At 28.3% G+C, this 26,532-nt stretch overlaps 1 protein-coding gene across 6 annotated transcripts in view; it reads left to right on the forward strand.

Moving 5' to 3' along the window:
• Window positions 1-26,532, forward strand: part of LOC136072111 (5-oxoprolinase-like) — a 119,573-nt gene that overhangs the window by 69,121 nt on the left and 23,920 nt on the right. For all 6 annotated transcript variants that reach the window (XM_065820448.1, XM_065820449.1, XM_065820446.1 and 3 more), the window contains exons 21-32: window positions 1,625-1,737; window positions 7,764-7,827; window positions 8,033-8,086; window positions 13,322-13,371; window positions 13,469-13,505; window positions 23,235-23,345; window positions 23,441-23,542; window positions 23,976-24,057; window positions 24,543-24,635; window positions 24,724-24,833; window positions 25,091-25,165; window positions 25,286-25,342. In XM_065820448.1, coding sequence (XP_065676520.1) covers window positions 1,625-1,737; window positions 7,764-7,827; window positions 8,033-8,086; window positions 13,322-13,371; window positions 13,469-13,505; window positions 23,235-23,345; window positions 23,441-23,542; window positions 23,976-24,057; window positions 24,543-24,635; window positions 24,724-24,833; window positions 25,091-25,165; window positions 25,286-25,342 — 948 coding nt within the window. The remainder of the gene's footprint in view (window positions 1-1,624; window positions 1,738-7,763; window positions 7,828-8,032; window positions 8,087-13,321; window positions 13,372-13,468; window positions 13,506-23,234; window positions 23,346-23,440; window positions 23,543-23,975; window positions 24,058-24,542; window positions 24,636-24,723; window positions 24,834-25,090; window positions 25,166-25,285; window positions 25,343-26,532) is intronic.

Below are 26,532 nucleotides of genomic sequence, written 5' to 3' on the forward strand. Positions count from 1 at the left end.
AATAGAATTGCTGTTGAATAATAAAAATATATATATATATTAAAAACATTTTAAAAATAATATTTTAAAAATGGACTAAAAAGTAAAAAATAAACTATTTCACAGGACCCAAAGGCTTTGTGTACATACACAACCTGAAATATCCATTAAAAATTTCAGTCAATGACTAAAAATGTTGGGCGCCAATAGGAAAGAGTTGTACTTAGTTTCCCAACATTTTCAGTCATTGACTTTAATGGATATTTCAGGTTGTGTATGTACACAAAGTCTTTGGGTCCAGTGAAATAGTTTATTTTTACTTTTAAGTCCATTTTTAAAATGCTGTTTTTAAAAAGTTTTTCTTATATATTTTTTATAAGGCAGTAACATTATCTAATTTAACAAAACTAAATATACATTTTACATTTGTGACATCTGTTTAGTTGAAAGTACAACCAACCGATAAAAATTTACCTAAACAGATGGGGGCTACAGGCTTTCAAATTGTTTTTTGCTAATTTATTTGTGAGTCATTAAAATGACTCATAAATAAACACTTAAAACTTACAATAGAGTCAAGTCAGTTTTTTACAACTGTTATCTATTACAACTATTATCTATTACAACTATTATCTATTACAACTAATTATGTTGATTAGCTAAATCAATAAGATAATTCCATTTATTTATTCATTACAACCATTTCGTTTACTATGGAAAAGGAAAAGAATCAAAAATTTTCTATCTTTTAAATTTCCAACTTTTTTCACTCTGACATGTTGAAGACTAGGTTAAAGGAAATCTGGCAATTTAAAGATAGCATTTTCAAGTTCACGCATAGTTCAACACACAGGGGAAAAAAATAACACACAGTTAAAAAAAACTGGATGCCCTTTCTGTTGTTAATCATTAACATTAAAATTATCATTAAATCACTATTATTAAAAAACATTTCATATCCTGTTAATTAAGTATTTATCTCTTTCAAAATCTTTATTATGTTTTCCCTTAAATATCAGTTTTCTATAAATTTCAAATCATTTGCTGTTTACAAATTTTTATGTGTAGGATTTAGCTTCTGTTATATTGGTGAAACATCTTCCCAAAGAGTTTTTTGGAGTTAAATAAAAATAGTCTCAATTGTAAATCAAATTTAAATAAAAATAATCTCAATTGTAGTTGATACTCTTAAGGGGTGTCTTAACTCCCCTTAGCTTTGAGGAGATTACATTTAAATAATTTAATATGTATTATAACTAGAAACTAGTTAAAACATGTATTTTTAATAAAAATATGCTATGTGCATACATACATACATACATATATCCATACATACATAAACATATACATACATACACACATACATACATACATACATACATACATACATACATACATACATACATACATATATACATAAATACATACATACATAAACATTTACATACACACATACATACATACATACATACATACATACATACATACATACATACATACATACATACATACATACATACATGCATACATATATACATATATATGTCATCGGGGATAGCGTAAATCCGTGTAATTAGCATTAGATAATGTTAAATGAATCCTTAATAACCGCTTAACCACTGCCTATTTTTATCTATTTTTTTAGATTGCTTCATGTTACTTGGATAATATGTTCATTGATACCAAAGTTTATTTACTAAATAATCTTACATATGGTCACAAAGTGGAGGGACCTGCTATTATTATAGACAAAAATTGGTAGTTGTTCATTTATAATTAATTAATTATAAGTTTATTAAATAAAGTTTTTTAAGAAATTAAGTAGTAACAAAATAAAAGAAACATTCTTTACAAAATCAATGGTCGCTTCAATAGAAGTAAATCTTTTTATCTTTTTTTTTCTGCAATAAATGATTATGAAGCAATATATGATTATGAAGCAATATATGATTATGAAGCCTATGAATATAAAGGGTTCACAGATTTAAAAGAAACTCACAAAAACAATTATTCTTATTTTTCTTTTTTGTTTTTTTTTTTCATATACATACATATTATGTATGTATGTATGTATGTATGTATGTATGTATGTATGTATGTATGTATGTATGTATGTATGTATGTATGTATAATGAGTTGAGCACCAGGCAATATCTATGACAGCAAATTCAATAACTATCTACAATTTTTTAAACAGTTTAGTATCTTTTTTAAATGATTCATTTTAAGGTTAGATTTGAAATTTTTAACTGATCTAGACTCTATTACCCCTTCAGGTAAATTATTCGATCCAAAAACAACCCTATTTGTATAGAAGTGCCATCAATTTTTATAGGAAGTGCCAAACAATATTTTTATAGAAGTGCCAAACAATTTTTAACAAATTCAAATGTGACATGATGTTTGTAGCCTCTAATACTGGGGGCTGGGCCTAACGTATTAATTGAATGCAATTGTGTTTAAGCTTTTTTCACATCAATAGATTTGAGGCCTTTTTATAGTTTATATTGTTGAATAAGGTCACTTCTTAGTCTTAGAACTTCTAAGGTTGTCAAGTCTATTATTTTTATATCTTTGATTATATCCAAATGTCATAGTTATGTGATCATTTGAGTGGCGCTTCTTTGAAATTTTTTGAGTTCTTTGATATCTATAATATCTATAATTGGGATACCAAGCTTGAATCGTAAACTCCAAATGCAATCTAATATACATGCAATAAAGCAAACTCTTAAGATATATATCTTTTTACCTAAAAGTGTTATTCAATATTGCAAGCATACTATTAGCTTTACTTGCACTATTTTTTACTTGTCTTTCCTATTTCAAATTTTGAGAAATGTAAACACCTAAATTTTTTTTGTAAAAGTAGATTTTTCTATTTCTTTCAGTTTGCCGTTGTTTTTTATTAAATTAGGATATTTTTTATCACTAAAATGCATTATTTTACTTTACTGGAAATTCGACCTCAATTTTCATTCATTTTTTATGTCATTTTGAAATAATTTCAGCTTAACCTTGGAAAAAATAGATGTAAATATTTTATTGTTGACGAAGCAGAAACAACCTATATTATTAAATCCGCACCAACCCAATCTGTTTTGCATTATCCCATAACCGCTTTTTGTTTTCTATTTAATAAGAACGATTCAATCCATTTATAAGGCATACCAACAATACCATAATCATAAACCACCTTAGAACATAATTTTATGTGCGGTACTCTGTCAAATGCTTTCTGAAAGTTGGTATTTAAAATTACAATTAGAATTTAATGATGTCGCTGTTGAGTCGTCAAAGATTTCTGTTAAAATTGTGGTGCAGTTATTTCCATTCAAAACATCATGCTGTTTTTTTGTTATTATCTTGTTTGATATTAAGTTATAATGGTTTATAATTGTTATATAATTATATAATCCTATATATAATTATTATATAATGATTCAATCTAATGTTTTACATGAAATCGACATAAAAGATACAGGTCTGTAGTTTGTTGATTTTAACTTACTCCCTTGTTTAAACATTATGTTTGCTTTTTTCAAATATCAGGTAAGAGTTCTGTAGATAAATATAAAGCATATAATATATAAAACATATAATATAATATAAATATAAAGCATGTAATACATATAATAAATATAAAGCATATATTTCAAACTATTTGTTTTTTCAAATTTGAAGTTTGTTTAAAAACAAAAGGATGTACCAAATCAATTGATTTTGATATGCTAAGAGCATTTAATAATCTTCCAATATCATTTTGTGATATATTGACATTTTCTAATATGCGTGCAGTTGATAATTAACAATATTTATGTTTAAATCTTCTACATAGAATAAAATACTTATTTAGTTTTTCTGCGACATTTGATCAGAGACAACGTCTCCTTTACAGTTCTTGATTGTTCTAATTTGGATTGTTACAGATTGTTATTTTCATTTATATATGTATAAAGTAACTTCGGATTTAATTTACAATTATTACCAATATCCCTCTCAAATGACTTAATGTTGTTTTTTTTTATTTCTTTTTTGGTTTCAACAATTTAAACAATTATATTGCATTTTAATTGTTAAATTTATTAGAAACTTGTTTTTAATTTTTATTTCATGTTTTAATAAGTTCATGTTTTAATAATGAGTAATCTATATGTTTTTGTTTCTTTTCTTCTTTTTTTTCATTGATTATAAATTGTTTATTGTAAATTTGCATAATGGTAATGATACAAAAATCAATCAGACATTTTGTTCATTGATTTGTTTTTAAATTAAATTTTCCAATTAAATTCTATATAGTTCAATCAATTTCACATGTACGTAAGAAAACTTAGGTTTATTTGTTAGAAAACAGTACTTTAATAATTGATGACAATTTGACATTGTATTTGACATTCCCTAAAGGAGTTAAATGAAGCATAGTAATAGGTTTGAAATATTAGTTTTTTTGGAATGTTGGTTCTTATACGCATTGAAATTTTCAATAAATTTATTTGTTTGAGATTCATTTTCAACTTATCAACTTTTTTTTTTTTTTTTAACAAATAGAGTTTATTTTTACATTGCACAGTAAGCCAGTAGGTGGACAAAATGGGAAAAATTTTAGTTGTCTAATCTTAAAAACTTATATAATTTTAGTATCTATATATATTAGGAGAAATTTATTGGTAATTTATTTTTATTAAATCCCTTAGTTATTAGGACTCTGAGCATTTGAATATTGAAATTTAAAAAAAAAAATTTAAATTAGTAATTTTGGTGACATCAACGCTGTGTGATATTTTAATTACATCTACGTTTTTAAAACAAAAAATTAGTACATGTTATTTTGGAGTATTTAGAGATAAGAAAAACAATGAAATAAAGTTTGTCATAGCATGTTATCTCAGTTATACTTTGAAAATAACAGATTAAAAAAAAAATCTTTAAGAAATATATTTTTTACCTTACTATAACTAATAATTACCACAATTTGGCGTGTGCTGTCTTATATTTATTTAAACTATATGATGTTTCAATCAAGTTTCCATTGATTGCTCATCCCCTTAAATCCCCATTCAGATTTTATTTATGTTTCAACTTGGTTGCTATGGTAGTTAATTTTCATAGCAACAATCCATTTTTACATTAATATTGTTTTTACAGTATTTTATTTGCACTAAGTACACAATATTGGGCGTATGTGTTAAAATAAGATTCACAATTCTTATGAGGTTAATTTTTGTTGTTGCTATGGATACCTTACTTTGCATAGTATAGCAACAACATATTTTCGGTAGTTGTTTGTAATTCAATTACTAACACTAACAGTTGTTTAATTACTTTTAATTTTAATAACTAACATTTGTAGTAACTTAATTACTAACAAGAATTAGTACCCTACGCGGCATATATATTATAATATTAAACTTTTAAATACAAAATATTTGTTAGAAGAATTATTTAGATATGGTTTTATTAAACTTTGACATTCATAGTTTTCTCCAAAAGAACAATCTTAGTATTTCAAAACAAAATATTACTGAAGAAATTTATTCAGCCAAAAATTGCTGATTTTAAAGACATTGATTTTATGCATGCTGTTTAACGATTTGTTAACTTGTATACAAAAAGTGGAAATCTGCAAATTATACTGTCAAAAATTTTGAAAAGAAGTTTGTGAACTGGCTTAATGAACACTTAGTTGTCAGTAAAAGACAATGAACCAACTGCAAGTAGATGTGTTCGAAAACCAGTTACATTTGATGATAGTTATACTAAAACTAAAAAATGGTGTGCATCTGGTATACTTTTTTTTTTTTAGGTTATTTAGGTGCTCCCAGAAGTCCTTAAGGTCTTATCACAAAGCACCGCGGGAGAGCATTTAACTGGAAGTTCACGCCTTCTTTCCTTACCAATTTCGCTTATTGAGCTAGAGCCGGCGTCGAACCTCGGACCTCTGGGTTCTAAGCCAGAACTCTAACCACTGCGCCACGGCTGCTCAAATCTTGAATCTCATTCATCCAATGAATTTTTTATTGCTGCTATTAAAAAACTAAGAGATGAATCTATTGTTATTGTTGCCAAGGACGTTTTAAATATTTCAAATACAGATAAAGCAAGTAATTATTTAGCAGACAAAGCACTGGCTTTAATAATTGATGCCAGCCTGACAAAAGCTTCATATAAATTGATTAAAAGCGGAGCCTTGGAGAAAAAATATAACATTTACCCCGCTTACAATGAGGTCAGAGATGCAAAATTGAAATGTTATTCTGAAAATATAACAGTTTGGCTTCAGTTTATTTAAAAGATTTAATAATTCATACTTTGCAAAGAATCTGTGCATTTCAGGAACCTGTGCTAAGGCACTCAATATTGAATGACAAAGCAATAAAAGCAATGACGCTAACGTGTAAAGCTGGTTTTGATGATGCTACTGGCCAAAGCATTTATAAAAATATCAAAACCTTTTATTTAGATTTACATTATCTTGGTAAAACTCTCTTCAGGCTATGAAATAGACTTATTATTGTTTTGACACTGTTAGACTATATTTTTCCCTTTATCCATGGTGTTACATGGCTCAATCAGTTCATAAAGCATTGATACATGGGCATCACATAATAAAAAGCTGTACATTACTCAACGAACTTGTGTCAGAGGAAGCTCAAGAGGCTAGAAATAAACACTTTAAATCTTGTCGCAAAAAAGTAGAGCAACAAATACTGATCAAATCAATAGACTCCTAGTTTCCAGTGATCCTATTATTTCATCACTACATTAATCAACATCACACCTAACAAATCATAAAACATTTCCTTCAGATGTTTTACAATTATTTAAACAATTTTCAAACAATATTATTTTTTTATAATTTTTGGTAAAATTTTATGTTAGCAATGTTTTCCTCCACAATTTTGTTTTTATTATTGCTAAACCATTATTTACCTAAATACTTAATTGTTATTCAATACAGGTTGGTTGAAAATCCGATAAAATTTATTCAAAAATCAATTTACCTCTTTGTAACTAAAGAAAGTAATAAAACTTATATTGCTTAGTTACCTCTGGTAACTAAGCAATATAAGTATCCATAGCAATTAAATAATAGAAATTTATTACTTTTATATGAAATATGATCTCATACTGGAACTCATGCCAAATTTAGTGAATATAGCACTCGTAAAATATTTGCAAATACCAACAATAGGTTGTTGTTAAGCAAAATAAAGGTATCTATAGCAACAAAATAAAAAAATTTTACCTTTATAAAAAGCGCAGACTTGATATTAGTATTCATGCTTATTTTAGTGAATATAGTCCTATTATTAAATTAGTTATGAATTTTGTCCAGTAAAAGTGAATTTTGGCCCACTGTGCATTGGTTTTATAAAAGTTATTATTTAAAACACTTAAAGTTTTACACTTTTAACTAAATAAAACCTTGAAAAATATTAAAAATTTTTTTTTTATTATTAACAAGTTTTTGTTTAAAGTTGCCATTTTTAATGTTAAAGTGAGAAACACATATAGTTACTGTGCTGACCTAAATCAACAAAATGGTAGATAAAATACACAACAAGTATACAGTATGTTCAAAAGAAAAAGAAAAAGTGAAACAAGAAAAAAAATGGTTAAATAGAAAAAAAACAAAGATAAAAAAATGGTTTAAGGAAAAACAAATAAATATTTTTGTTGAAATTTTTTAAAGTAATAAATATATAATAGATTGATTTGCTAATGAACCATGATTTTTCTTTTTATTAAATATTTATTTTTTAATACTCTTTTTTACATACTAGTACTATTTTGGTTGAATCTGACTGTCTTGCAAGTATAACTAAGTACGGTGATATTGAAATTAAAGTAAGTTTTCTTTTAGAAATAGTTTAAGAAATATATTCTAATTATAAAGATATGTTATATATAAAATATCAGATGGTAGTATACAGAAAAATATTTGATATAAAAAATATAATTAATATTTTTTAAAAGTTTATTATCTTAAAGTTTTTGAAGTTAAAAGTTTTTAATACTTTCACTTTATTGCCATTTTTTTTTTTGGATTCAGGTTTCAAATGGAAAAAATAATAAAGTTGTTGGAACCACTCTTGACAGGATCCAGGTTTCTTAATCATTTTCCTCTTTACCATATATATATATGTGTGTGTGTGTGTGTGTGTGTGTGTGTGTGTGTGTGTGTGTGTGTGTGTGTGTGTGTGTATACATATATATATATATATATATATATATATATATATATATATATATATATATATATATATATATATATATATGAAGACCTCAGTGGAAAAACCGGCGTTGTCACATTTAAAAAGTATTGAGAAAGTATTTATTGATCATTAATAAAAGTCTTTATTTAAAGCAAATGAAACTAAGCAATTTTAAAAAATTTATATTATAATTATTTTATTTAAAATTTATTCAAAAACAAAACATTTTGTAATTTTTTATACAAAAATTTTTTTTTCTTTTCTTTAAATAAAGATATTTATTAATGATCAACAAATACATTCTCAATACTTTTTAAATGTGACAACGCCGGTTTTTCTACTGAGGTCTTCATATATATATATATATATATATATAATATATATATATATATATATATATATATATATATATATATATATATATATATATATATATATATATATATATATATATATAAATTATGTTAGTGTATTCTACAAACAGAGTGCTCAATGTTCTTAAAAAACAGAGCAATATAACGCTGTGTTTCACCATCAGTAGGTTCATCATCTCTTTTTCATCAACTTGTAGCAAATGAAAATTGACACACAAGTTTATTTAAAATATACCTTTAGTACTAAAATTTATTTAATTTATTTATTTTTATGCTTCTGAAAGTTACGGTTTTCATGCACAATAAAAAAAGTATTATTGAAAAATGTTATTTTAACCATAAATCTCTTTGCATAATCAGAATTAATTTAGCGTAAAAATGGACACTTTCAAATTGTTGTTGGTCAGATTTTATACTTGAATGAAATAATTTTATACTTATAATGAAAGAACTTTTTCAATTTTCATGTGATGTAAGTTAACAAAAACATGATAAAGTTATGTTTTTTCTAAAATTTAGTTAAAAAACTAAAGTTTTTTAATAATATATGTGAAAGAATATTAAATGTTATGTTTTTATATTTAAAGTTTTGAATAACGGTGCTTAGTTAAAGTGTATTTTTATTTTAAACTTGTGTAATATAAGTAATAAAATAATTCTTATTTCGTTGCATTGGTTTGAGAAGATTCTAACCAAAACTTTTTATAATAGGAGAATTTAGGAAAAAATATTTTTTTTTTTTAATGTTTAATTAAAATTAGTTAAGCTATTGTTTTTTTTATTTGTTTTCTTTTTGTATTCTTTTTTTTATTGATGTATAAATATACATAAATAAAAATAAAAGTTATATAAATATTTTTATTTGGATATTAAAAAAAAAGAAAGAAAAAATTTATATGCTTTTCTCCTAATATAAAAAAAAGTCATTTAAAACCTTTTCAAACCAACGCAACAATTTGGTTAATATTTTTGTTTAAGTAAAACAATCATTTGTCAATGCAATTAAGGGTGGTCATCCATAAAGCACGCCACTCTATATTTGTCAATTCTTAACCCCTTCCTTCCTCTCGCAAATGATTACATATACCTGAACCCCTTCTCCCTCCAAAATTGTGATAGCAGTTTTTACGTCAAAAATGTTTTAAAAATTTTAAATGCAAATACTTTGCAGCATTTTAAAATTCGACCTAATGAAAAATGTAATTTTAATGTTGATTTTGGTCTTGCGAAAAAAATGTTTTTGATAACTTTCATAAATGTTATGAAACTCAAGAAGAGTGCCACTAGTTTTTTAAAAATGCTAATTTTCTTAAAAATGTCAACTTCAAAAAAATGCTTTTGTTACTTTTAAAAATGCTTTTGTTACTTTTAAAAATGCTTTTGTTAGTTTTAATGAATGAGTTCAATACTTTTGCAATTCTTTTGTTATGTAAATCTAAAAAATCTAACTCTTAATAGTAGATATAAAAAATCCACAATAATAATTGCTCAGTAACATAAGTGATGTAACGTAAGTTACATCACTTATGTTACCAAGCCACCTCTGATAAATTTTTATATATTTTTTACCGAGTCACCTCTGATAAATTTTTATATATTTTTTAAATTGGTATAGAATTCTATATTTTATATATTTTTTAAATTGGTATAGATTATTAAATTGGTATAGAAATATATGCGGTAGTGGTGTAGTGGTAAAGCGCTCACTTCATAAGCGAGGCTTGATCCCCACCACGTCTCTGGTAGTACCACACTCAAATTGTTTCTCCACGAAGCGGCCTTGTTTGTCAAGGTTCGTGTTTCAAAGTTATAGAGTTGAGAGAGGATTATAACCACTATTAAATAGCCTCCTCATCTGTAGTGGCCTTCTCAGCCTTGAGGAGGTGAATAACAAAAAACAAAAAAAAATTCTTAACATCTTGTCAGTCGCCCTTTTAGCTGGACTCTTTAGCTTATTTTATTCTTTAGACTTACAGCTTTCATACAAAATAGCTGAAAGTTTAATTTACAGTTTAAATAGGTAAATATTTGATAAAGTTGTTGCACATGTAGCGCAAGTTAAAAATGGAATTTCCCATATATAATATATATATAATATATATATATATATATATATATATATATATATATATATATATATATATATATATATATATATTATATATATATATATATATATAATTTTTTTCATTTTACACTGTGTTTCATCAATAAAGACTCATCAGAAAGTTGTCATACTGAAGCATGAAGATTTATTAAAGATTTATTAAATTTATATAAATTTATTAAAGAGATTTTATTAAATTTTTTTAAATTTTCTGATGAGTCTTTATTGATGACACACAGTTTAAAAAAAAATTTTTCAAGTGATTTTCTACTAATATATAATTGCTCTGTTCTTCTAATAGCATTGAGCACTCTATTTTGTAGAATACATTTTAAAGTTGTTTAAATATATATATATTATAAATATATATATATATATATATATATATATATATATATATATATATATATATATATATATATATATATATATATATATATATATATATATATATATATACAACCCGTAGATGTTGTCCGAAAGTTTTTTCCATATTTTGTTGACAAAAAGTAAAAATTAAAATGCAAGACCGGAATTATTTTTTTTTATCAATTGATAGACTGCCTGCCCCAACCAAACCCTCAGTCGATGTAGCAACAATCCCTTGCGGGTCAGGTTAAAAGATAGTAGATGTAGCAGCACTCCCTTGCGGGTCAGGCTATTTGTCAGTCAATGTAGCAGCACTCCCTTGCGAGTCAGGCTATTTGTCAGTCGATGTAGCAGCACTCCCTTGCGAGTCAGGCTATAAGATAGTCGATGTAGCAACACTCCGCGCATGATTTACAGTAAAAAAAAATAAAAATAAAAACATTTTATTAAAAAAATTAAAAATAAAAACATTTTATAAAAAAAAATAAAAATAAAAACGTTGTTTATATTGTTAAAAACATTCAGAATGTTTTTAAAACATTCTGGTCAATTAAATTTGCGTTTTTGTGTTTTTTTTTAAAAAACGATTTATTTGTAATTAAATTAATGGTTTTTACTTTCGTCCAACACGCAAATGTTGGACGAAAGTCAAAAGTAATTAAAAGTGACGTATGTGTTGGCGTAAGAATCACTTTTTTCCTTCCGCTCTTCCCAAAGACAACAAACTATAGATCTATATATATATGTGTGTGTGTATATATATATATGTGTATATATATATATATATATAATATATATATATATATATATATATATATATATATATATATATATATATATATATGATTGTATGTATAATATATATATGTATGTATAATATATATATATTTATGTATAATATATATATATATATATGTATGTATAATATACATGTATGTATGTATAATATATATGTATCGTGTATATATATGTATTTTATATATAAATGTATTTATAATATATATATATATATATATATATATGTATTATATATATAAATGTATTTATAATATATATATGTTTGTATAATATATATATATATGTATTATATATATGTGTATAATATATATATATATATATATATATATATATATATATATATATATATATATATATATATATATATATATATATATATATATATATATATATATATGAATAATATATATATATATATATATATATATATATATATATATATATATATATATATATATATATATATATATATATATATATATAAATTAGTAGAAAATCACTTAACAAAATTTTTTTTCATTAAACACTGTGTTTCATCAATAAAGACATCAATTTCATCAATAAAGATCAGAAAAGATCATTAGATTTCTGATGAGTCTTTATTGATGAAACACAGTGTTAAATGAAAAAAAATTTTGTTAAGTGATTTTCTACTAATTGCTTTATTCTTTTAAGAACATTGAGCACTCTATTTTGTTGAATACATTTTAAAATTGTTAAATAATAAAATTGTAGAATACATTTTAAAATTGTTAAATAATTGTTAAATACATTATAAAATTGTTATATATATATATATATATATATATATATATATATATATATATATATATATATATATATATATATATATATATATATAGACCTATATACAAGCCTTCTTAGGAGACACATGCATTGGTATGCCTTATATGACCACACATATAATATTTTGTTTTGACAACTTGGCCACGGCTCCCCTTTTGCATGTTTTAAGTTAGTGTCTTTAAAAAATGCGCTGAATAAACAAAGGTAAACTTAAACTAAAATTAAAAATAAACAAACTATAAACTTAAAAGAAAAATGAAAACTAAGAAAATATATACAAAACTAAACTAAAAAAAAATAATATTAAATGATAAAATGAATAAGAGATAAAAGCATAAAATAACATATGTTTTTATTTTGATTGAAAAGTGTTTCACTACAAAGAATTTAGAAAAAATCAAAGTTGTAAATTATTTATGAAACTTATTTAAAAATAAAATACTTTGATAATTTCTTATGTGTACAAAGTAAATTAAAAAAAACAACTATCAATTAGAAGGATTTGAACCCATTACTTATCAATATATGCAAAAACTGTAACCAATTGGTCAACAAAGAAAAAGTTGTATGCATGGTCATATAAGGCATGCAACCTCGTGCGTCTCCTGAGTAGGCTTGTATATACTTTAAAAAAAGTTCATATTTATATAAAAAAATTGTAATTTATTTAGTTATCAATTTTTTCTCATCGTTTTATGAGTACTGCAGAACAAATGGGAAGGTAGGAGTAAAATGGTTTTTAGTTAGATTAATTTTAATTGATTAACAACTTTTTATTAAAGAGTAAATTTAAACACATTTATAAACACATTTTTCAGAGTGTTGCAAAGAACTTCCTTGTCTACAAATATTAAAGTAAATTTTTTTTTATTTTGAAAAATTTAGTTTATTATATGTGTGTATAAATCATATTTTGTAGAGCTTTTAAAGAAAAGATCAAGTGAAATTGATAGCTTAAAACTTTTTAAAACAAGACTTTGGAAAAATTAAAAACATATCAATTACAAACTTGACTTCAATTTTGTTTCAAAGTTCTAAGTTTATATAACTATTTGAGAATACACTTGGGTATACAGTCAAATAAGTTTTTAAAACTCGCTTATTCAATCATACACTTCTATCTTTTCTGCTTTTTTGAAGATAATGTTTTTATTGTCATTTTGTTTTCTCTAATTATTCTAAAATTTCTGATCAATTTTGACATGTGTTTTCTTAAAAGGAACAATTTTAACATGTGTTTTATTAAAGGGATCATAAAGTGCCAAAAAAAGTTGTGTTCATAATAAGGAAAAAATTTTTTTTAATGTTTATGCTTAATTTTTTTTGATTGAAACTAAATAATAAATAACATATCAACAAAACAAAAATTGTTGTTTTAGTCAAAACTCGCCTTCTCCATTTTTTCTTGTTTAATTCTTTATTAATTCTATTATTCTTTATAGTATACGTTACAATCTCAAGGCTGTATAATTTATTTCATTCATAACAGTTTTAGTATATAATATCATTGTGGATTTTTTTTAAGAAGTATTTTTTGTCTGACAATCAGAGAATCAATTGTATAATTTTTCACTAAGTTTTAAAAAATATTCGTAAGTCAGTTAAAAATAAAACAACACATTTGGTTCGCCAAGTATCATTATTATGTTAATTTTTTTTTTTTTTTTTTAAACATCTTTGCTTCCAACAAGGCTGCAAGCAGCCACTAATTAAAGTTGGAAGTTACTGAAAGAGAAAAGGCGAAGATTGTAGAGCAAGATAGCGATTGACAGATGACTTAAAGGATTGCAAATTATATGAATCAGGAAAGCAAGATGAAGGAAGCGAATTCCAAAGAGCTGATGTTCGAGGAAAAAAACTAGACGAATAAGCATTTTTGGAGCACATAGGAACAGACAGAAAAAGGATGAGACTTAATTGAATGACGAGTAACACGAGAATGAATTTTAGTAGATGGCACAAGAGACGCTAACTCTTTAGAGCAGTGTCCATTATAGTATTTGTAGAAAAGAGAAAGAGAAGCAACATTACGACGATGTGATAATGGGTAGAGGTTGGCTGCAAGAGCAGGTCCAACTATGTTTACAATGCGTTTTTGCACCTTGTCTAAAAGAGAAAGGGCATCATTAGAAGAACCGCCCCAGATATGACAACAGTATTCCATACAAGGCCGGATTTTGGATTTATAGAGATAGAGAATAGAATCTGAAGTAGGAAAGTGTCGAGCTCGATAAAAAGATGCAACCTTAGCAGATGCTAATTTTGCAACTGATTTGATTTCCAAGAAAGATTGGAAGAGTTAATCCTAGAAGATGAAGGGTAGATGACACATCAAGAGCATTATCATTCATAAATATAGAAAGATCTAAATTATTGCGATAACGATTGGCCGAAAAAAATTGACTTTTATCTGTATTGAAGCTCACCAGCCACTGTGAGCCCCATGCTGTAGCAGAAGTGAGATCCTTTTCAAGCTCAAATGCCCCCTCCAAGCAATCAGAGAATCTTGGTTTCTTATCACGACAAGAATAAATGGTAGTATCATCAGCAAACAATGACACCTTAGATGAGAGAATATCTGGAAGATTGTTAAAGTAAGTTAAAAAGAGTATAGGGTCAAGGATAAAACCTTGAGGAACCCCTGAAGTTACAGAATAAGAAGAAGTGTGCTGTCTATCGAGGACAACTTTTATACTACGATTAGAAAGGAAGGATTCAATAATCTTAAAGATGTTGCCAGATACACAATAAGAAGAAAGCTTATGGAGAAGACCAGCATGCCAAACTTTATCAAAAGCTTTTGAAATGTCAAGAGCGATGGCCTTAACCTCTCCACCTTTATCAAATGCACGATAAAACCTATCAGTTATTACTGTTAGCAAATCAGCTGTTGGACAAGAAGATCGAAATCCATATTGATGGTCAGAAAGTAAGTTATTAGATTCAAGATGAGAAATTAAGTGTTTGTTAATTAAAGATTCAAAAATCTTGCTTGTGATAGGAAGAAGACTAATGGGACAGTAGTTAGATGAATCAGATCGCTCTCCAGAATTTTTGAAGATAGCGATAGCAGATGCCGCTTTCCAGCAGACTGGAAAACAAGACTCTTATAAGCACTTGTTGAATAGTTTTGAGAGTAGAGACAACAGCTCCGGAGAACACTTCTGCAAGACAATAACAGGTATGTTGTCCGGGCCGAAAATCACGGAAAGTATCCCAGTCAGCTTTACTGTAGTTGTAAGAGGTTCGATAGTAGGGGGGTTCTGGTGATGAAGAAGAATGAGATATTAGTTTTACAGAGATCAAACTGTGATCAGAAGCACCTAAGGGTGAATGTGCAGAAACTGAGCAATAACTAGGATCAGAAACAAGACATAAGTTGAGTAGAGAAGGTAAATGATTCGGGTTGTCAGGAAAGTGAGTTGGAAAGTTGACTATTTGAGTTAGGGATTGAGAAAGGCAAAAATTGTGGGCTTTAATGCCTGCAGAATCACTGACACTAGAGCCAAGCCATTCAGAGTGGTGAGCATTAAAGTCACATACAACAACTATATTAGCTGAAGGATAAAGAGAGAGGTCTTGGTCAATTTGATCAGAAATAACATCCTAAAGAGTGCAGTCTTGAGATGAAGGAGAACGGTATTGAACAGAGAGAAAGGCAATAGAGTGAAGTGGTGCTAAACGAAAGCACATGAAAGAATAATCTGTGGATTCAAATCTAGTTTCACGTCAAATGGGTGAATTCTTACGAATGTAAATGCCCAGGCCAAGCATGTGACTATTGGAGTCTTTACGAATTAAAGGAAGATAACCATCAACACTAAGATCACAAGATGAGACAGCTGAACTCAAATTATGTTGCATTCTTCTATTCGTTTATATACATATATTAAAAACAACTATCTAAGCGTTTTTCAACCTTCTGTTTTATTACAAAAATCGTATATAAATACAAAGTTATAATTCCCATGACAATTATAAAACAACAATAGTCATTAAAAACATAAATGAATGTGTGACTTTCATCACGTTTATCTACGTGACTTTTACCACGTATACATAATAATTTTAATTCACCAACTTTAATAGAACATGCCCTCCTGGTGAATTAACTCATAAGTCTAATCGTTGTGGGGCTCTTATTATTCGTCCGGAGCGCGTTATCGTTTGTTCGTTGCAATCATTTCGAACTTGAACGGCATTCTCGTTATATCTTCCTTTACTGTTACCAACTTCATCTTTTGGTATATCAAGACCATCGTTAAATGAGTCTTTTTTATTATGAGAGTCCGGAATACGGCGACGCAAGTGTGAGATATGTCGTGGGAATACCCTATTTGCGGTTTCGACGTCAAACGACCAGGCATTTTGCTTCCGTACGATACCAGGTATCCAAGACCGATCACATTTTGTCTCTTGAGCTGGTTTTACCCAAACATTGTCACCTTCCTTGAATATGTTGTCTGCTTCATATTTTTCGACTTTCTTACGTGTATCGACACCTGGAATAAACGACGTTGGTTTTTGCTTAAATTGCTGCGATGGACTTTTACTACAATTTGATGAGATCGTCTCATTGTACAGTAATACTGCCAGAGCGATTGAGCAACGTGAGCGGGCGACTGTTCTTTTGATTGTTCTATGTATGCGTTCAACGATACCATTGCCTTGAGCTTGATGAGCTGCTCGATATTCTAAATCAACGTCCCATGATTTGAATTTGCAACAATTTCGTCCCATTCGTCAGCAAACCTTGTTAGCGTGTGTGAACGAAATTCATTATCCATTAGAAGGCAAACTGGCGGTCCAAATAAGGAAAATATTTCTTTCAGCTTTCCAATAATTTCAGCCGCTGTTTTGGTTACCAGTTTGCGCCACACTGTATACCGTGATGGGCCGCAGTCAATCATTGATAAGTATAGTTCTGCACCTACATGCGTCACATCGAGAGCAACCCGATTCCATTCTGCTTTACACTCAGCTGACCATGCTTCCATTTTACGGAATAAGGATCGATGGAGTTGCACTGGTTACAACTTGCAATTACTGCTGAAACCTCCTTACGTGATACATTCTGGTTGTTTTGTAAACAAAGTTGCAATGTTCGATCGACACCAAAATGACCAATTGAGTGAACTTTCCATATGTCTTTCTGTTGGATTATTCCGGTTGCACACACTGTTCTGCACCATTTTTGAGGGATTCGTGAAAGTCGATTGGCCAGATTTAGTTCAGATGGAATCCATTGTACAATAATCTTAATATCTTTTGCTATTTCCTTTATCGTATTCAGCCGTCGTTGTACTAGCAGCTGAGAAATTCCCAGAGTCTTTACGCGATATTCTTCTTTTAAAACTGCGTTTAACCATCCCACGGTGCTCTTGCTATCGCTGTATACTGTGAGTTCTTTTATATCCCATTTACTGGCTAAATTTAACCCTCGAAGTATCGAATCTAGTTCACTTATATTAATATGGTGCGTATCACTCGTTGGTCGTAGCCATGCTGCATCTTCAATAACGATTCCTCCAATTAGAAGAACTACACCCAGTCCTATGGACGATGCATCACAGTAAAGCTCAGCTTTTCCATTCACTGGTACCAGCCATTTCCCACCAACCGAGTCCTCTTTTTCTAAATGGTGAAGCAACTCATTCATTTTTTCTTTGCAATCTTCAGAAACATACTCATTCCATGGAATATTTCCAGCTAATCGTTTGATGTATAAAGCTTGTAAACGCAAACTTCCTGCCACCGGGTAATGTCCAATAAGTTTACCTAAATTGCTAAAAAGCTGTGATCGTGTGACTGCATTTGAAGATTCGAATTTTACTACATTGTCCCGCTTCCATATCAATTCCCCATTTTTATTTCGTTCGACTCTCAATCCTAAAACACGTCCTTTTTCTAGCTCTTCTGGAGGTTTACACTGCAACCCAAATTTCTCAAGATGCTTCGCTACATTTTCAGCTGTTTCTACACTTTCATCGACAAATATATCATCAATGTAATTATCACATGCTTTCTTCACAGTAGAATTCATATTGAGCACGTGACGAAGAATTGTAGTCATTATTGTTGGAGCCACGTTGATGCCAAAACACATTCTGGTGAAGCAATACCGTTCCCCATTTATAATCACAGTTTGATATGGCCACAGTTTTTTGTCAATGTGAATTTGAAGGTAGGCTTTCTTGAGATCAAGGATTTTTGCACTTTCCTCCAACGACGCAGTTTCTCTTGACAAACGTCGGCATTTGCTGTGTGACAATTTACAAATTCGTTGAGAGCTCGGAAGTCTCCCACTGGGCGTATCTTTCTACCTTTATTTTCTTGCACAACACACATGAGCGGTATCAATACTTTAGGTGGTCCCAATGCTTGCTCGTTATACGGCACAAGAATGCCAGAGTTGATCTATTCATTTATTTCTTTTCGGTAACTACTTTCATGCTTTTCGCTCATCTTGTATTCGCAGATCGTATTATTAATTGCGGGCTCTTTATTCCAGTTCCATGATGCCGTCCACTTTTTTCCGTCGTTTACTTCGTTCTCTTCGTTTATTTCGTTCTCTTTGTTTATTTTGTTCTTTTTCGTTTATTTCGTTTTCTTTACTTATACAATTTGCGCCACATTTTTCCGTGTCACATGGTAACATTCGTACGGTACGGTTTTTATCACCATAGATTATGGCTCCTCCGAATTTTTCAATAGCATTCATTCCAAAAATCAAATCAAACCCGAATGGTTTGTCCTTTACAATTAACGAATTAACCATCCGATATATTCCATCAATTTCCAATTTGATTACCATTTCACCTAGTACTTGTACAGTTCCTCCCAAAGTTGTGATGCATTTTTCACTTTTTGAAACAAGTCCACGTGTAGATTCAGCATGAACCACTGTAATTGAGCATCCAGAATCAATTAATGCTGTTCAAAACATTCCGTTTATTTTAACTTCTAATAATGGCAACGCTGTTTCAGGGAGAATGCTGGATGCCATTATTTCCAAATTCTCCCTTTTCCTTTTAAACCTTGCAATCGTTTGATGCAGTCTTTAGCTCGATGATTGTGTGAACAGTTCTTGCATTTTGCCTCGCAGTCCCATGCATAATGTCCAAATTTCCCACAATTAAAACATGTTATTTTATTTGTTCCGGCACTGCTCGAAAGAGCTAGCGTCTCTTGTGCCATCTACTAAAATTCATTCTCGTGTTACTCGTCATTCAATTAAGTGTCATCCTTTTTCTGTGACTGTTCCTAAGTGCTCCAAAAACGCTTATTCGTCTAGTTTTTTTCCTCGAACATCAGCTCTTTGGAATTCGCTTCCTTCATCTTGCTTTCCTGATTCATATAATTTGCAATCTTTTAAATCGTCCGTCAATCGTTATCTTGCTCTACAATCTTCATCTTTTCTCTTACAGTAACTTCCAACTTTAATTAGTGGCTGCTTGCAGCCTTGTTGGAAGCGAAGATGTTTAAAAAAAAAAAAAAAAAAAAAAAAAAAAACCAGTTGCTTGGGGAAGTAGCGATGTTGCTGCAACCATCACATTATCGGAACCATCCAACTGTCGGGCTTCTTGAGTCAATCGTTCCAAAGTAACAGCAACCTCAACAGCCTTTGCAAATGTAAGTTCTTCAGATTCTAGTAATAGTCGTTTGATCGTAGCTCCATCGTTAAAGCCAGTGATAAATTGGTCGCGCATCCTGTCATCTCTATCCGTAAATTTGCATCCTTCAGCAGCAATCTGAATTTTTTACCTTTTCTTGCAATCCGTCGTGAAAATTCCGTCACACTCTCGTTACTTGCTTTTTTAATTGTTGCAAATTCAAAGCGTAGTATTAACGATGACTTTGGTTTAAAAAGCTTCATAATATTTTCCTCGATCTCTTCGTAAGTCACTGAATCGTCTTCTGGGTATGCCAGCAAGCATAGATCTTCTAATGCAGAATAAATCTGTGGTGGCAAACATGTTAGTGTTATCGTTTTTCTCTTTGCTTCGTCAATGTCCATTGCTGCAATATATGTTCGCAGTTGACGGATAAACCGTTGATGGTTGCCATCAAATACTGGTGGCATAATAGCCGAAATAGCTTGTTCCATTCTTCTATTCGTTTATATACATATATTAAAAACAACTATCTAAGCATTTTTCAACCTTCTGTTTTATTACAAAAATCGTATATAAATACAAAGTTATAATTCCCATGACAATTATAAAACAACAATAGTCATTAAAAACATAAATGAATGCGTGACTTTCATCACGTTTATCTACGTGACTTTTACCACGTATACGTAATAATTTTAATTCACCAACTTTAATAGAACAAGTTAGTCTCACAAAGAGCAAGTAACTGGTGAACTTTGCAAGAGATAAGACTCAACAGATGAAAAGTTACTTTGAAGACCACGAATATTAGTGAATGATAGGTTTAGAGAACTTGGTGATGATGATGGTTTTTTGTGTTTTATAGTTTTTGGTACACTATTCATTTTAAAATTAGATTGAAGAACTTGAATCAAAGCATAGATAGTACTCAAAACACTGTTTAATAGCCCAAGCAATTGCCTCATTACTACTAATAAACCCTAAGCCGTAACAAAGGGCTCCAAATGTGGCCTCTGCAATGCACACCAAAAGTACAAACAGCGACACCATCCATGCGCAACATGGCACCGTTGATACTTTGATATTTTTCAGCTGTTGATGGAATCAGCCTCTCTGAGAGCTACCACAGAGTTCGGGAAACCTGACTACCAGCCGGCCTCAGAACCGTAAAACTGAGTTTTAGAGCTGTACCCTCATTAGGAGATAATAGAATGAGTTGCCTAATCATAAAAACAGAGACACAAGCAAAACCCATGCATTGAGTCAAGAAGATCCAGCATTCAACATCCTAAACTGGAAACGATGTATTAAAAATACATCTGCGCCAGCCTGATAGATGAAGAAGGGGTGCGAGGCTGGTCAACAGATAGAATCTGTTTACCCTGTTGGAGTTGGCATCTCCTAGCAGGACTTTTTTTATAAACATGATTGATACTTTCAAATAACATAATTTTCATTCGGATGATATTTGCACATGAACAGAATCAAAATATTGTCAATGCAATCTTTTTCATTTTCATTTTTTTTTTAACCAATAGAACAGAATAACTAGATTGCCTAATTACTGGTATAGTCATACTTTTAGGACAATTTATTGCAAGCCATACATTGCTTTTTTATTTTGATTTTTAATTTATTTTAATATCATTTTTTTAATTTATTGCAATACCAATACATTGCTTTCAAGTTTAGGTTTTATTTTGTACTTGAGGTCTGGAGAAATAATCTTGGGGTCACTGGAGTGTTCCCCAACATTCCTAACAGCTGTAACAACATTCCTAACAGCTTGACAAAGTAAAATAATCATCCAAAGTAATGTTCTTATTAAAAATCATAAGTGTGAGTGGCAGCTCTTTGCTGATCGTTTCAATAGTGGTTCTATAATTTGTTATGTAATTTGTTTTTGATGTTTGACTTTGTTCTTAACAATCTATGAGTGTGCAAGTTTAAAAAATTGATTTTTTACCTCTTTTTCTATGGTTACTTAGCGATTATTTTAAAATAAGTTTTTTTTTTTCAAAATTTTTGTGTTTTCTGCGCACAGTTCACTTTCATATCTTTTAATTATATGTTTATAATAAAAATAGTTTTCCTTGTGAAATGTTATTTTTGTAAAACTTGAACACATTTTCTTACATCTACCATTTTTAAGGTCATTTTTATAACTAATTTTTGATTTACACTTTTTTTTTTTTTGTCATTTTATAAAAGTTTTTGTAAATACTATGACAATTTTTTTAATGTCTAAATTTTCATTTAACCATTCCTATAGAGTTTCTTAACTCACTTACCCTCACTTAATTTAACTACTATGTTGTTTTATAATAAAAAAAGATCGGATGTGGGAAGACTTCAATCATGGTTGTCATTGTGGTTCACAGTGGAATCCAATGTTTTTAATTCTTATTATATTTGACATGACATGATAGTATTTTTAAAAGTTTATTGCTTTAGGTAGGAAAATGATTTCATGGGTGTTCATGTGGGAAAATTTTTAAAAAGTTTGATAAAAAATAAAACTGATAAGAAAGTTTTGCCACTAACAAATAAATTTGAGGTTAAAGTATTATGTAAAATCCTAATGAATAATACAAATTTAATAATCAATGCAAGAAAAAGGCCAAGACCATCTAAATAGCTCATATAAATAAAAAAATAAAAAACCTGTCCTGAAATAAAGCCTTCTTTGAGAGTAGTGTAAATACTTAAGAAAATCCATAATAGATTAAAAACCTGTGCCTGGAAAAAATATCTGGCCTATGACTCAAAGGAAAATCATCCAAAAGCATAATCATTATCGCTATCCTATCCTGTGTTAACTCTAATATATTATACTATATTGTACACTATTGTGTATGATATATGATCTCTAGTTTGTAATATAAATAATTTATAGTATACTAACATGGTGTATCAAAACAGCCAATAAATTTTTATATTTGAATAATTTTTAATGTAATTATTTCAGGAGCGCTTAGATTTTTCATGCGCAATGTTTGGTTCAGATGGAGGACTTGTTGCTAATGCTCCTCACATACCTGTTCATCTTGGTGCTATGCAAGAAACTATTAAATACCAGGTATTGTTAGGTATATCAGTTGTTGTTATTGTGGTAAATTTGCATTTTACTGTTGTTGTTTTTTGTTTGTTTTAAATAAAATTTAAATATTTAAGATCAAAATGCTTGGTGATAAATTAATAGAAGGTGATGTGCTGCTAAGCAACCATCCATCAGCTGGAGGAACTCATCTTCCAGATCTTACTGTCATTACACCAGTATGCTAGATTGATTTTTTTTTGTTTAATAATAATAGCAATAATATTAGCTACAATAATCAAAAATGACAAATTAACAATATAATATTATTTGCAATGAAGTAATAAGTCATCAAATTTTTATTTTTAATTAAAGCAATTGTGTTATAGAGAAGCTAAATAAATATATTTTTTGGAATAAATGTAGTTGTATTCAACAGAAAGTAAAACATTGTTTATGAAATAAATTTGACTGAATTGAACAAAACCTAAAATGAAATTTTAATGGAAAAAATGTAATTGTATTATACAGAATCTAAAATAAAGTATTACTAGTATATTAGTCATAAAATTTGGTTAAGCAAAAAAAAGTGATTATATTTTACAAAATTTAAAAAGATATTTTTTATAAACTATAATGCGATTTTATTTATTAATGTTATGTTTAATTTAGGTATTTTACAGTGGTGTTAAAAAACCAGTTTTTTTTGTTGCATCTCGTGGTCATCATGCTGATATTGGTGGGACTACTCCTGGTATGTACTCTTTTTGAGTAGAGTATTGTAGTTCCCAGGTTAAAATATCCCACCAAATAATCACAAACATAATTGTATATAAATAGATTTGTATTTAATTGTATATAAGATTTTTTTTTTTTTTTAATCAAGCATAAAAGCCAGAAGGGTTACCATAGTTGCAAATAATTTTTATTTTATCTTAGCTGTCCCTCTTTTAATCTTGTTACTCCGAAACATAAACCCGAAGATCTGAATAAGTCTGGATATAAGGTTTGAATATTGGTCTGTTGCACAGAGGAATAAGTTGATACTTCCCTACACTTTAGTTTCTTCTTTACAACAATTTTTTACCTCTCATTTATGAATCTCATGAATTATGAATGCCTCTGTACCACTACCACATTGAAACATTTTTAACTCTGCCAATGGTTTATGTTGGTAGTACATTATTGTTATTTTTTTCTTAATATGATATTTTAAATATATGTGATATATTTTTGAAGGATCAATGCCACCAAACTCAAAGACAATATTTGAAGAAGGAGCTGTTTTTAAAAGCTTTAAGATTGTTGAAAATGGAGTTTTTCAAGAAGAATGTAATTAATAGTTAATAGATATTTTTCTTTATTTTTTAAGTTTGTAAATTTTACCTACTTTTTACTTTCTTTCTACTTAATTACTTAGCTCTAAAAGAAGCACTTTTTGCCCCCAAACAATATCCTGGTTGCTCAGGTACACGAAATCTTAAAGATAATATTTCAGATTTAAAAGCCCAGATTGCTGCAAACAATAAGGTTTGTTGTTTTTTAAAATAGGGTGCTCTTTTTTTTTTTAAAGAATTTGTGTTATACAAAGATTTACACAGAGTTTTATATAACTGATTCTATTGTTAATATTTGATAATTATTTTATTTATTATTTCATGTTTATTGTTTTTTCAGAATAGGAAATATTATTATTTTACAACCATCATTTTAGTATAATAATGTACAAAAATATTTTGTTGAATTAATGATTATAAGATCTATGGTTGTCAAAAATATTTTTTTAGGGTATTCTTCTTATAAAAAATCTTATCGATGAGTATGGTCTAGATGTAGTCCAAGCTTATATGAGCTATATTCAGGTATTGCTAACTTTGTATAAGTGATATACAGTTCCATGGGTGCTATGTATTTAATTACAATTGTTTTGTAAAGCAGGTCTGTGGCATTTTTGTATATACAGGTTTGTGTTTTTTATTTAGAAAAATGCTGAAGATGTTGTCAGAGAAATGCTAAAGGATATTGCTTCGGCTACCAAGGTAAGAATTTTGATAAAAAAATGTTATTTTTTTATTAAAATACCTCTTATTTAATGTATAAATGATTAAAAAAAATTCTGGGTGTTAACTTAACTTCCGAATAAGGGTTTGGCAATAGAGTCTACACAGGCCTGCATAAAAATATTTTTAAATAAAAATAAAATTAAAGTCAAAAAGTTAAATAAAAAATCCCCTCAAAAAAAAATTTCAAAAATATTTTCAAAAAATATAATAATCTTTTTAATTTCAATTTTTACCATAAACGCCAACCTTTATGTTGTTGTTTTTTTTTAAAAAAAAAACATAAAATTGAAGTTTTATGGTAAAAATTGCAGTCAATGAAGCAGCACTCCTTGCATGTTCTATCTATTTGTCAGTCAATGTATGTAAACAGTAAAAAAATTAAAATAAAAAAACATTCAAAATGTTTTTGTTTAAAAAATATATATATATATATTCTAGTCTTTTATTTGCACTTTTGCGGTTTTTTAAAATAGCGATCAAATTTAATTAGTTTTCTAAATTAAATTTAATAGTTTTGACATAAACTGTACTTAATTTTGTCTTGTTATATGTCAGTAGTTAAGAGCCATTTTTTAACACAAACGGTAAATTTAGATTACAAACTATAGGAATATATTTACATTTAATATATAATATATATACACATATTTTATATATATATACATATATATATATATATATATATATATATATATATATATATATATATATATATATATATATATATTCAGAAACTAGTTCAGTTCCACAAAAATAGTAGTTGCTCTATTAACTTGTTTTTCATTCAATGGTTTTGCTTGTTAAGGTTCATTTTTTGGAGCTAGATAGAGGGATGTAACAACTGTTAACAACTATATAACCAGGGAGCAAGAATTTGCAAGGTGTGATTACCTGTATCAGTATCTGCAAGGGAAATAGTCCGTTATTGATTATGAGTCTTATTTCTCTTTGGCTTACATCATAATCAACTGCACTGTTTGTTTTTTTCTCAATCTGCAAAATTTAATATCGAAAATATTAATTTTTTCAGTTTGCCTATATTTTATTAAAAGTGCTAGTCTGGTTGTGCATTTCTGATAAAGGGTTGTCAAAAATGTCTTTTGTTATCAGCGGTCTTGATGTTTAACAAACTCATTGCTTGGTGTATTGCATCAAGAAACACTGTC

The sequence above is a fragment of the Hydra vulgaris genome, chromosome 15, assembly GCF_038396675.1.
Source record: "Hydra vulgaris chromosome 15, alternate assembly HydraT2T_AEP".
Lineage (NCBI taxonomy): Eukaryota > Metazoa > Cnidaria > Hydrozoa > Anthoathecata > Hydridae > Hydra > Hydra vulgaris.